Source organism: Cynoglossus semilaevis, chromosome 20 (assembly GCF_000523025.1).
Source record: "Cynoglossus semilaevis isolate Cse_v1.0 chromosome 20, Cse_v1.0, whole genome shotgun sequence".
Taxonomy (NCBI): Eukaryota; Metazoa; Chordata; class Actinopteri; order Pleuronectiformes; family Cynoglossidae; genus Cynoglossus; species Cynoglossus semilaevis.
The window spans coordinates 2,036,272-2,048,916 of record NC_024326.1 but is presented as its reverse complement, the minus strand read 5'-3'; the positions used below and the strand labels follow the sequence as shown (position 1 = coordinate 2,048,916).

Genomic DNA, 12,645 nt, shown 5'->3' with positions numbered 1-12,645 from the left:
ATGGAATGTAACCCAACCCAACTGTATCTGGTGTTACACAGCAACATACTTGGCTGTGGACACAAGCTGAAAACCTCACTGCTTAATTTACGACCGCTTCACTTTTATCCCTCTGAATTTTTGGGTGGTTACAGTGGAGTGTAAACAGCCTCAGGGTTAACCCAAACGGAGCTCCTTTTGATATCATGAACAGCGTTTTCCACTTACTTTGTCCTGTATTCAAACTAGATAAAGTGCTGCTAACAATGTGCAGAAAGGGCCAGTTGGTCAATACACCAATTACATAGATGAGGGTAAGGAAAGGGCAAATGATGGTGCTTTTACTGTCTTCTAGCAGGATCTGACCCCACCGACCCTGTTTGATGACCCTCAGGCCAAAGGTTACCTCTCTGGGGGTCAGAGGGCACTGCCTTGTAGTGGCCACAGGCTTGTTGCTATGGCTACTGTGCTGACCAAAGAATCACAAGGTGTAGTGATCAGGACCAAGAATATCTGTTTTTTAACTAGACTTAATAATTCTGACCATTATAAGGATTTATAATGGTTATACTGGTTGTATAATAGTTTAATGTGTCTAATGTACCTTATCCCGTACCTTATCCCATACTTAATTAAAAAAAAAAAAAAGCACTGACTTGTCACGCAACCAAAACAGGTTTTGGTTGACAAACAGAAACGTCACTTCTGTCTGGCAGTCATTTGCTGTCTGCTGCTGCTGTATTCAGCCAGGATGAGTGGGAGAACCAGAGACTATGACGAAGTCACGTCTTTTCTGGGCAGCTTCGGACACTTCCAAGTAGTGGTTATTGTGTTGTTGAGTCTGAGCACGGTTCCGTGTGGATACTTTGGAGTAATGGTGGTTTTTGTCTCTGACACACCTGCTCACCATTGCAGAATTCCTCTCAACTCAACAGCGACATCTACCTCAGAGGAACTTCACTTCGAGGAGCGCAGCAGGCAGGTCGGACCTGACAGCTGTTCACGCTACAAGGTGCAGGGAAACAGGACAGAGAGGGCAGAGCTGGCCAATGACACGGAGCAGTGCTTGGACGGCTGGGTGTACAGCACTGAGTTCAGCTCTACTACTGCAGTATCAGAGGTAAGGAGTAGTAGTAAGCTGTGTAGTTTAACAACTTGCATTTTTAGTCAGAATATTTAACAGTAGAACATTCAGCAATGTCTGGACAAAAGTGAATAAAACACACATTTATGAGTCAGGTATTTTATGTTGGTATGGTCATCTGCACTGCCCTCTGTCTTCTGTCTACTCTTTCTTTACCTGGGCTGGATAATGAAGTACACACCTAACATAGCAACTGCATTGTTTTTTTTATGACAGTTTCAAACCAGTCAGTTCCAGTCAGAACAAGCTTCTTCTTTGTTCTTCTTTGCAGCGTCTTCAAAGTGACGAGGGAAAGATTGAGGAAAAGTAGCAGCACATCTGAACAAATTGGCGTTATGTTACATTGCATACTAAAATTTGACCCTGGTATTTTACCAGGGTCAAAGTCACTGTTGACCAACTGACCAATATTGTTATGTTTTAAACAGTGGTTCTCAAACTGTGGTACACGTACCACCGGTGGTACACGGGGAAAAATCATACTTTTACATTTACATTTTCAACTGAATAAATCTGAAACATACCAAGCACAATTAATACAACATTTGAACATAAACATCTTTATAAACATCTCTCCTGTGGTGGAAGCTAACAGGGAAGGCCTGTGCTGCTATATTCTAATGTCTGTCATCATGGTGGTACTCAGAGAGAGCAATGTTTTCTCAGGTGGTACAGAGTAGAAAAAGTTTGAGAACCACTGGTCTAAAAGGTTTGAGAATTTACCTTAAAATAAAACTATGGGCCAGGATAATTTGTTACTGAAAGAACTGCTGCCTAAACAAAATCATAAAAACACTTTTGCCACAGAATTGGGAATCATCACAACATGACGATGATGCAGGTGTTACTAGCATTCTTTGATACTGTTGATTTATTTCCAAAAAGACAAGTGAATTCATTGACTGGCTCGTGTATGTCTTGACTTGTACCCCACACATACTCTATATCTGTGAAGTGAAGCTGAGAAAGGGTTTCATTTGAGTAGACCAACGAATCAAGGCAGTTATAAATTTGAGAGCTTCCAAGTGCTAATAATAAACTAAGCCTGTGAAACGTGAAAGTAGGACCTGTTAGAATTATTTAACCTAACAGTAACAAACGGTAAATCCAACTGATTATTGTATTTGCTCTGAACACATGCATCATGATGATGATGATGATGATGATGATGATTTGAATATGTTTTATTTACATGTACAAACTGTTCTCATCAGAACGCTCAGTAAATGTTGTCTTTTTTTTTCTCCTCAGTGGGACCTGGTGTGTGACAACGCATGGAAAGTCCCTTTTTCCTCCTCCTTATTTTTTTTTGGAGTTATGATAGGATCCTTTGTCAGTGGCCAACTCGCAGACAGGTATGTGTCGTTGCAAATTACAATTAGACTTACTTACATATTACAATTACTATGAATCACATGTGGTGTTCGCTGTGATGCACGGCCATGCATACGCCTATCATGTAGTTTCCTTTTAACTTACAATAGAGATAAAACAGACATGTGTCAAAAGCTAACTTTAACGTCTGAAAATAGAAATGAACATAGTGATAGTTTATTTTTTTTAATTAATGTTATAAAGGTTTATGGCACAAATTTGAAAAATCAATCCCAAGCAAAAATGTCAGAAAAGTTATAAATATTTAATATAACAGAGATGAGACTTTATGTTGTTAATGGGGATAGAGACACTATTTCATATCAGTGTATGGTCACCTGACACCACAGTTGTGATGGGTAACCTTAGAGTTTTAATGTGTTTGTGCAATGTGTTACAGGTTTGGCAGAAAGCCGGTGTTTTTTATTGCACTGGCCCTGCAGTGTGTCACAGCTGTGATCCAGGCCTGCTCTGTGAGCTGGACCATGTTCTGTATCCTCAACTGTCTGTCAGGACTGGGCCAGATATCTTGTTACCATACTTCATTGATACTGGGTACCTCAAAATATTCTACTGTGGTGGTCAACCACTGTTTTTCTTTTTTTCTGAAGTGCCTTCATTGGTTAGCTTTTCCAAACACAAACATCATTAACTCACAAAAGTTGACCAAGACATGCTATAGACCAGTGGTTCTCAAACTTTTTCTACTCTGTACCACCTGAGAAAACATGGAGCTCTATGAGTATGACCAACATTAGGATATAGCAGCACAGGCCTTCCCTGTTAGCTTCCACCACACAGGAGAGATGTTTAGAAATGTTTAGAAAGATAGACATCTTTATGAAAATGTTGTATTAATTGTGCACGGTATGTTTCAGATTTATTCAGTTGAAAATGTAAATGTACACATATGAATTTTCCCCACGTACCACTTGAGAGCGCTCGTGTACTACTGGTGGTAAGCGTACCACAGTTTGAGAAGCACTGCTATAGCTCAACTGAGAAGAGTCGAGATTACTACTGAAACATGATATTCAAAAATAATACTTTAAAATAATAATTGTCTGCCCCCTGTGTAATAAACCCAGCATGACCACTAGGGGTGGGTTTTTTTGTCATTTGTTTTCTTCTACTTTGAATCATAGTATTTTTCTTGTTCAGGGTCAGAGATGCTGAGTCCCTCTGTCAGAGAGATCTTCATTCTGCTGGGACACTGCACAGGTTTCTCCCTTGGTATTGTAGTATTACCTCTCTTTGCCTACCTCATGCGTGACTGGCGGATGCTGCTGGGTACCATGGCCATCCCCTGCATTTTGTTGCTTCCAGCATGGTGGTGAGTCTGTTGAATATTTGTTTTTGTCAAGATTGTGTCCATGAAAAAAATGACGAAAAAGATACAAAATGAGAAATAAGGAATAAAAATCAACGGTAGGAAGAACAACCTGGTAAACTCAGTGCTCAGATTATCAGCATTTTAACTCTTACATTTGACCCCAATGAAATAAACGGATGCATTGATTGTTTGTGTTGGCTTAAAAGAAGTATTTTCATCTGATTTTTACCTTAAGAGTTTGTATGGCAGAAAAAAACAATTGCGTTGTTAATCCATTTTAACAACGCAACACTGACTTTTGTGACCTTGACACCAAGGTCAGGTATTCAGGATGATCAATAAATTAATTGGCAAATTATAGAATCTGTTAAAAGTGATTTGGTCAATTTTACAAAATTAAAGTGTAAGGTAGTGTGTCACTAAATAAAAATGAACAAAAAAGAAATTATTACTAATTTTGGAATTTTACTGTACCAGCGTTGTGGAAATAAAACTATACAAAAATATTAAAACTACAATATGAGAATGTGTGTTTGCCAACACCTAGAAGAAAAATACAATATAAAAATAAATACAATTTTCTTATGCTCTACCTTTACTTTCAGAGTGTCCCAGTTTTGAATCCTGAATCATTTTGTGTTAGAAATTCTTTGTCTCTCTCTGCTGCACCTGACTTACCATCACAGCCGTTAAAACCGTACAGTCTAGATCACCTGAGTCACACTTCTCCGTCTGTATGAAGTCATTCATATACCCATGTACCCATATGCCCCTTGTTCACAGCTTGCCCTGCCAACTTAAACAAGAAATGTTTTGTCTTTAGGCTGATTCCCGAGTCGCCTCGCTGGCTTTTGCAAAAAGGTCGGATGCAGGAAGCCGAGCAAATCATACGTGAGTGTGCAAAAAAGAACGGAGTCTCTGCACCTGAGGTCCTGTTTAGAGCAGATGACTTATCTGAGCTAATGGTATTTGCAGTATTTGGTTTTAACACTTTGTATTCCAAGACATATTTTACTGTAAGGACGTGTAGTAATCAATGTGACTGCTCTGTCTCTTTTCATGCACTGGATTTCCACTTTAGGAAAATGCTGGGGAAAAAACAAAGACATACACCTATTTGGATCTGATACGTACCCACAACATGAGGAACATAACATTTATAGGTTTTTACATATGGTAATGAGAAATAAGATTACTAACTGCACATCAAGAACAAGACTTCTGCAATTATAGCTGCAGTGATGTGTATAAATCTTTGGCCCTGTCTGTGATTTTATGTTTTACACAAAAGAAAACAACTATTTTTAGACAAAAATATTGTTGAACAACTCTGGCTGTAATGCTTCCCTTATGTATTAGTACAGTGACTCCCAACACCTGTGCTGTGGCACACTGGTGTGCTGTGAGAGATCGTAAGGTGTGCCACAAAATTACCATCATTTATTTATTCCAAATGATTTTTCTTTCTTCGTCAATGCGTGACAAGCAGGACAATTAAATACTCTTCCACTAGGTGGCATGAGATGGCTACGAAAATGAAAAAAAGAGAGAATCAGAGCTGTTGAAGAAGATCTTTGTTAGTGTCTTTATTCAATTCCTGCCAGTACATCTGTGTTTGCTTCAATTAAAATGGCTGAGATTTGAGTAAATTGAGACTTAATGTAAACTAGAAGACTATTATATTTAATTACATATACTTTTGTGAGATTTTTGTTTGGAGTTTGTTTCTCACCTTTTTCTTTTCACTTTTTGGCTGTGAACGTTTCAGCCAGTCAGGGTCCAATTAGCCCACAGTGAAAAGTGAATAGATAAAATAAAATGCAAGTATGACCAAAGAAGTACGCACATCAATGACCAGAACACATTGTTTCTATAATCACATTTTTTTATAATATAACTGCATAGGTTCAGTGTTTGGTAATTATATTCTATTTGTTTTTGCAGGTTATCTGTTTCCATGGTGTTTTATGGTCTCTCTATAAATACCAGTAACTTAAAAGGAAATATATATCTCAGCTGCTTCTTTTCTGGGGTTGTGGACACTTTTGTGTGCATAGCCGCCTGGGTGGCCATAAAGCGAATACAGAGACAAATAATCCTCTTCTCCACATTGATGTTCACTGGTATCATGCTTCTGGTCATCCAACTGGTTCCTGAGGGTGTGTACTTTAAAAACGTCAATGAAAGAGTCTGCACTGGACTGTGGAACATTTTGCTTGTTTCACATTTGGTTCACGTTTGTTTTTTGTTTTGTTTTTTTCACCACTGCAGACATGCCTGTTATGTTCCAGGTACTAGTCTTAATTGGAAAGATGGGAGTCAGTTGTTCTTACAGCGTAAACAACCTCTTCTTCACTGAGCTCATCCCCACTGTGGTCAGAAACATGGGAGTGGGGGTCAACTCCACAGGAGCACGGATAGGCAGCATCATTTGTCCCTATTTACTTTACATTGGTAAATCTGTTTGTTTCTTTTATGTATATATATATATATATATATATTTCAAATGTAATGAAGTCCTGACAAAGTGCAGTAAACGTTATTACATATTTTTATGTTTTATTTACTAAATGAAAGCCTTAAACGTGCTTTGAATCGAAGTGTTGGCTAAATGCATAAATGTAAATGTAAAAATAACTGGTTACGGTGGAACCTACTGAAATATACATTAAGTCAGAAAGCATAATGAGGAAATTAATTACAGAATTACATAGCTTAGGGCCTGTTTTTTATATTCTTGGCTTGTGAAAAAAGTATTTTCTTTTAAATCTTAAATATTATAGTATTTATTTAATATCCTGCTATTGAAGAAAAGATTTGTTTAAAATATACTTTAGATGCTTTGGACTATTGGAACATTTTTCACTAAACAATTCAGCTTTCCCATGTATATTTAAAGTCTAACCACACGGTAGAAATGTTAAAAATCATGTGGATTCTTAACATTAGAAACTGAAAAATTAACCTGTCTACCGTTTTGTGGGTTTTTTTGTTATCTTTTCAGTGTCTGACAACTGGTGTTTAAAAAATCCCAGGGGTTTTCACTTTTGCCCAGAATTTATCCTCAGAATGTTTACAGCTTGCAATAGGTTAACAAAAACATTTTTAAGTAAAAATGAGACAAAATATATGTGAATGTGAGATAAGTTAGCCAGAAATGTTAAAGTCAACTTAATGACTTTGAATGAATGAATTTACAAGTAATGCAGAACAAATCCAATGTACTTCTTTGCATTCATTTCTAGAAAGCACAACAATATGATAATAATAAGAAATAAAAACAATATGGGAAATAACCCTAAACGGCTTATATTAAGCCCTGTAGTTGTGTAGTGGCTCAGAATTAACTGTTACCTTATCAGTCATTTTGTTATTAATATTTGTATCACCTCTGAATGTTCTCCGTTGTTTTCAGGCACTCAGAATAAGATTCTCCCCTACGTTGTCTTTGGCACAGTCAGCATCACGGCTGCAGCTGTGAGCATGTTGCTGCCAGACACCAGAAACAGCAAACTTCCTGATCTAATCAGTGAAGCCAAGGCCATCAGAGGGTATGTCCCAGAAAAATATCTAACAAAACATTTACATTATTTAAATGATCATTCTGCATCAAGCAATAATTATAACATTTAAGGTAGCATAAACGTAAGATCTGCAACGGAGTATTTAAAGTCATAGATGTCAACAATGTAGATTTAATGTTGGTACATTTTACAATCTAACACCTAAATTATTTCCCCTCTTTTTTTGAAGCTGCTTTTGTGCCTCTAAGCAAAAGAAACGAAACACATCTGAAGGCAGCAATGCAATGTGCTAGAGTGCCCCCTGCCGATAAAAAAGCATACAGCAGTGACTGGGAGTCAAAAACCCTTCCTAATGTAAATTATGTTTTGTTTTGTGTATTAGTTAACTTTCTGAATATGTTGCATTATTCAATAGTGTGGTTTTTTGTGTGTATGCATATTAAAATTGAAAGGCATTCTATCAAAATGAGTGTGTATGTCCTTCCTTAAAATCTGAAAACATATTTTAAGGAAGGAAGGAAGGTCTCAGGTTCAGGGTCAGTGTTAGAACTAAAACTACACTGGACTCAGTCTATGTTCTATGACATCAGAGGTATCTATGTAAGTAATATTTTTATTCTCAATATGGCCATAATATGAATAGGAGTCATTTCAATTCGACTTAACGCTTCAGTGAAATCAGTGAAAAATACAAACGCTGAGTTGGTGACATCTAGTGTCAAAGATGCATATTCTAAGGGACTGTAGCTAAATTTAAAGCCGTTTTATTATCATGTATTATTGGCGTTGTTGCCGTGAATCATCTATGTCAGTAAATGTTATTTAATTTCGTTGACATTAACACCACGGAACATTTACCTGTTTCGCTACGATGTTTATTGTATCTTTATAGGTTTTTTCTTTTGTAATGACTGAGATAAATTAGCATTTATGTAAACTATTACTCAGATATGACAGTGCTGTAACTGGACATTGCTTTTCACTTTTTGTAAATCTTTTTAAGTGTATTTTTTAAAAAAGAAAAAAGAAAAACGTTGTCGAAAACAATTTGTCTGTCTTTGAGTACCCCTCTAATTCACCACATGGGGGCAGTATATTATGCATAGGCTTGAAAAAGATCTAACAGAGAAATCAGGATACAGTTCAGTGTTTTTGTGATGTGCTGTTTGGGTTAAGGATTGAAGAGAATAGTATTAAGACGGGGTTCAGCTCTGAAACTGGTGTCTGAGGTGACGGTGGAGTGTCTCAAACCCGGACGTATGAGCTTCTAAGGCCTTGAGTTGTGAGTGCTGCAGTGTAGAGGTGGGGGGGAGGGGGGTGTTGGGGCAGTGACAAGGAAAGGAGGACCACTGCAGCAGAAAAGAGCTAAGTCTGCAGTCATTAATATGCAAATATGCAAATGAGCAAGTAATTAGGATTGGGGTGCTTGTCAGAGGCTTTTTGATTGCTAATTGCAAGAAGGGGGAGGGGAGGACTGTGTGGGAGAAGAAACAGGATGTGTTTTAATGGGGTTTTTTGTCTTTGACACATAAAATAATAGAAATAAAAAAAACTTGTGTGGTTGTGCTGATAAAGTTAAACTCTGGATGTATGAGGTAGATAGTAGTTTGACTTTAATGATATAACTGGGCAGGAGAGATTTGTGGCTTTAAAGAGTATAAAGCATAAGCAGTATACTATCTTTTCAACCTCACTTAAAACTAAAAATTAAAGAGGTAGAAATAGTAATAGTCTGAGTGGGACGCTCTGGAAGTCTTGGATGAGTGCACACGTGTGTCCTGGGAGTATTTTGCGCGTTGTTTTCATGTTTTTGTCAAACAGGCACCGGTGCACACGGAGCCACATACAGTAGGCTACTGTTATTGCTGTTTCACTGGTCCCCTGACACTTGTACATCTTCCTCTCTGGCATGTGAAATGAGACGTGTGTATACTGTACGTACAATAAAAACAAATTAAATGTGGCGAAGATTAGGGAAAACAGCTGCTCTGCTGTCGTGTTTAAATGCTGTTTCTCAAACGGTGGAGTTTGAGCCAGAGGTGGGTCATTGTGATGAACTGGGTGGGTTGCCAGACCAGATGAAACCCATCCATTTGTATGAGCAGTGTAGTAACTGTGCTACCAATAACTACTTTTTAATGAATGTCCACAGTTGCAGAGCTGCAGTAGGAAGACACTCATCCAATGCAACACATCTGGCAACAAGGCCATTTCAAAAGACTTCTTTAAAAGCATTAACTGAACTGAACTTTCAGTTGATCATTTAAATGTCACATGACAGACAAAATGTCCAGAACATTTTTTTTTCAGTTTCAGTTTCATCTTTTCTTAATTTACATATTTACACCTACACGGTGCTGTAACACTGTGGGGAAAGTGGTTAGTAGTTTTGTCTTCCAGTGAGAAGATCTCCAACCTGAATATTCCTCTATGCATTTAGCATATTCTGCCGTGAGGTTTTTCTGGGTACTCTAATGTAAGGCAACTCAAATGTATAGCACGATATATTGTGTCAAATCTGGACGTCATCTTCAAAGGTCTGTTTGTGGGCCACTTCTGTTTTATACATTACCTTTGACTGACATGTGGCAGTGCTGTGGACACCATGTGGTCTAGATCTGGCAAACCTGAGTGGGCCTTCCAAGTGTGGTCATTAAAACCTACAAAGGACAAATAAAAGTGATATATGAGCATGATATGGGTCGGACTCATGGGATAAATATCAGTATTTAGGTCAAAATCCTCCTGAAATATTTTGAATGAATTTAATAATAATAATTACGCAAAAAAGAAAGACATGTGTGTTATAGGAAAACATCTGATTATCAACTTGCTTATTTTCTCTCTTTCATCTTAGCCATTTTATCGAAGAAGAAGAAAAATGTGTGGTCATTTCCAATTGGCTCCTGCTGAGATTAAATAAAGAGCTCATTCTACCGAGATTAAAGCAAAAGTGAGTTTACATTCATGTACACATTACTAACTTGTTCTTCCATGTTTAACATTGTATATGAAGTTAATAATAACTTCACCTAAATCCGGCAGTCTGCCTTTGAAATGATGTGTGTGGCCTGAGTGATCTGTTGCTGCTCACTTTGGTGTTTGTATGTTTGCCTGGGACAGAGAAAAAGAAAGGGGGCTGTATTTTTTCACAGGAAACAGGAAACCAGAAGTCATAACAGGATGCCCCAGGTTTTTTATACTGTACCTGATGCGTGGGTGGCTCTATGGGGGTAACCCATTTTCAAACATGTAAATGCTTTTCTCGAGAAGGAGAGAGCCTAGAAAAGAGTGGGTGGAGACGAGGGTGCACACTTTGGGGTTAGGAAAATAGAGTTCCACTCTAAATATATCTTCTCTTCAAGCCTCGTTCCCTCGCACTCAACTCTGTTGCTTTTTTGCCCCCGCGCTGTTTGTCCTACTTTTTTTTTTTTTTTTTTAAGTGTCAAACCAAACATTGTTTGATGTTTTGTGTGGGGATGTGATATGATCACTTCCACGGGAAATGAGGCAACTTTCCCCAGGTGTACTATGGAGTTTTACTGGTGAATCTGTGACATGAAAGTGGTTTTGTCATAATGGGGTTGATGTGCTCACACTCACTGATACTCCTCGCACTGATGTGTAAAAAAATAGGAAGAGTGTGACTTAACCCTTTAACCATACGACTGCATCTGTATAACAGTCCAACGTCAATCATTGTCTGTTGTTTTCTTCTGCATTCCATGGTATTCAGACCTTTAAAGATACCACGCAATATGACCACACTCTTAATAGTATACAGGTGTGAGTTTCATATGTGCAAAGCATGTCGAGCATGTGTGTGTGTGTGTGTGCATGCGTGTGTGTTCATGCATGTGTTTTGAACCGCAAAGTGGATGGCTGAGTTTTCTCGTAAAAGCCCAGCACAGATGTTATTTAGGTTTCCCCTCAAAGTCGAGGTGAGGTTTTCGTAAGAAGGTCTCATAACAAACACTGATATTATCTGCAGCCATGTTTACATAACCACAGACGTACAGCTAAAAAAAATGCAACAAGGGCCATGTTTGTGAGTCTAATGTTGTCAAAGTCTTTGATTCCCGTTATAGACAAAGAGAGAGAGAAGGAGAGAGAGAGAGAGAGAGAGAAAGAGAGGCTGTTCCCTTGCTCCCTTTTTGTTTGCTCCTGAGCATGGCTTTGTGGCTACACATATGTCTCTCTCTCTCTCTCTCTCTCTCCCTCAAACACAAAAAAGATTCAGATGTTCATCTTAAAATACCTAACAAAAAATTAGGAAAAAAAAATTACATTTCACCATGGATTTAAACTAGTTTTGGCGAGATATATAAGCTTTTACACATACCTGAACAAAGGGTTGAACGTGTGAAAATATTTCCATTTGAGCAGAGTAATATTTCAAACTATATTATTTATGTAGATCATTCTTTTGATTAATTTGCGTTTGCACTTCAGGAAGCAAAAAATGTTCAGTTGTGATCTACGTTAGTATTTGAAGGAAATAATGGTTTGTGTTCATAGTGGACTAGGAAATTAAGTCAGTTTAACAGGATATTTTATGACCTTGAAAAATATGCTCTTATTATTTTTAGGCAAACTTATAGCTACGTAGGATCACTTTAAATTATATTTTGGCCAAGGTTAAGGTTCAAGATATTTATGGGTAAACTGTATCTTCTGGATAACTTTAAGCTTTTATTTATGTGTTCACTATTTTTCTGCCTTTCAGTTAAAAACTGTTTAAATATAAGGAAAACAGTAAGGAATGCCCCTTACTGTTTTCCTTATATTTATTGGCCTTTTTTGGGACATGTTTTCTTAAGTATTTTACCTTACTTTTGTCTAATATGATGTTACTTACTGCCCAACTTGTTCTTGTGAATACATTTTACTATCATTTATGCAATTAATTTTAAAGGTGTCTGAGCAGACACCATTATAATATCTTATACCACTTATCTTACCTACAAGAAACAAACATTTACAAAATATAAAGCTTTCCATGATGAAAGTGACAGGGGAAAACTAGTCGTAGCTTACCATTCTGTCTGTCTGCAATCTATTCTATGTGGTTTTGATTCAACTTAGATACTGTATATATCACAAGGGTTGTTTATAAAGCACCATCCATGCTAATTTCAGACTTTAGTGCTGAAAAGTATGAATATCTATAAACCACTTTCAGTCTTACATGTTGTATATACATTCAAAATGATATTGTTTTACAGCACAGAAGTAGTTGTTGATTCTGGTGGAAATTGTGCTAGAAAACATGTTGGTATTTCTTGTAAAGG

The 12,645-nt window shown here is 37.4% G+C and overlaps 2 protein-coding genes across 3 annotated transcripts; both read left to right on the top strand.

The window, feature by feature from the left end:
* The first annotated feature begins 700 nt into the window (after nucleotides 1–700).
* Nucleotides 701–2,735, top strand: LOC112488720 (solute carrier family 22 member 4-like). Its single transcript, XM_025066320.1, has 2 exons — nucleotides 701–1,099; nucleotides 2,375–2,735. The coding sequence occupies exons 1-2, from the start codon at nucleotides 731–733 to the stop codon at nucleotides 2,531–2,533; spliced, it is 528 nt and encodes a 175-aa protein (XP_024922088.1). The 5' UTR covers nucleotides 701–730; the 3' UTR covers nucleotides 2,534–2,735.
* A 2,648-nt stretch (nucleotides 2,736–5,383) lies between these two features.
* LOC107990129 (solute carrier family 22 member 21-like) lies at nucleotides 5,384–7,798 on the top strand. 2 transcript variants are annotated; one of them, XM_025066315.1, is made up of 4 exons: nucleotides 5,384–5,989; nucleotides 6,102–6,284; nucleotides 7,246–7,381; nucleotides 7,584–7,798. In XM_025066315.1, exons 1-4 carry the CDS (start codon nucleotides 5,788–5,790, stop codon nucleotides 7,645–7,647), a joined length of 585 nt encoding a protein of 194 aa, XP_024922083.1. In that variant the 5' UTR covers nucleotides 5,384–5,787; the 3' UTR covers nucleotides 7,648–7,798. The 2 variants fall into 2 exon arrangements, with proteins under 2 accessions (XP_024922083.1, XP_024922082.1); XM_025066314.1 differs by having other exon boundaries at nucleotides 7,246–7,653.
* Nucleotides 7,799–12,645: the final 4,847 nt, after the last annotated feature.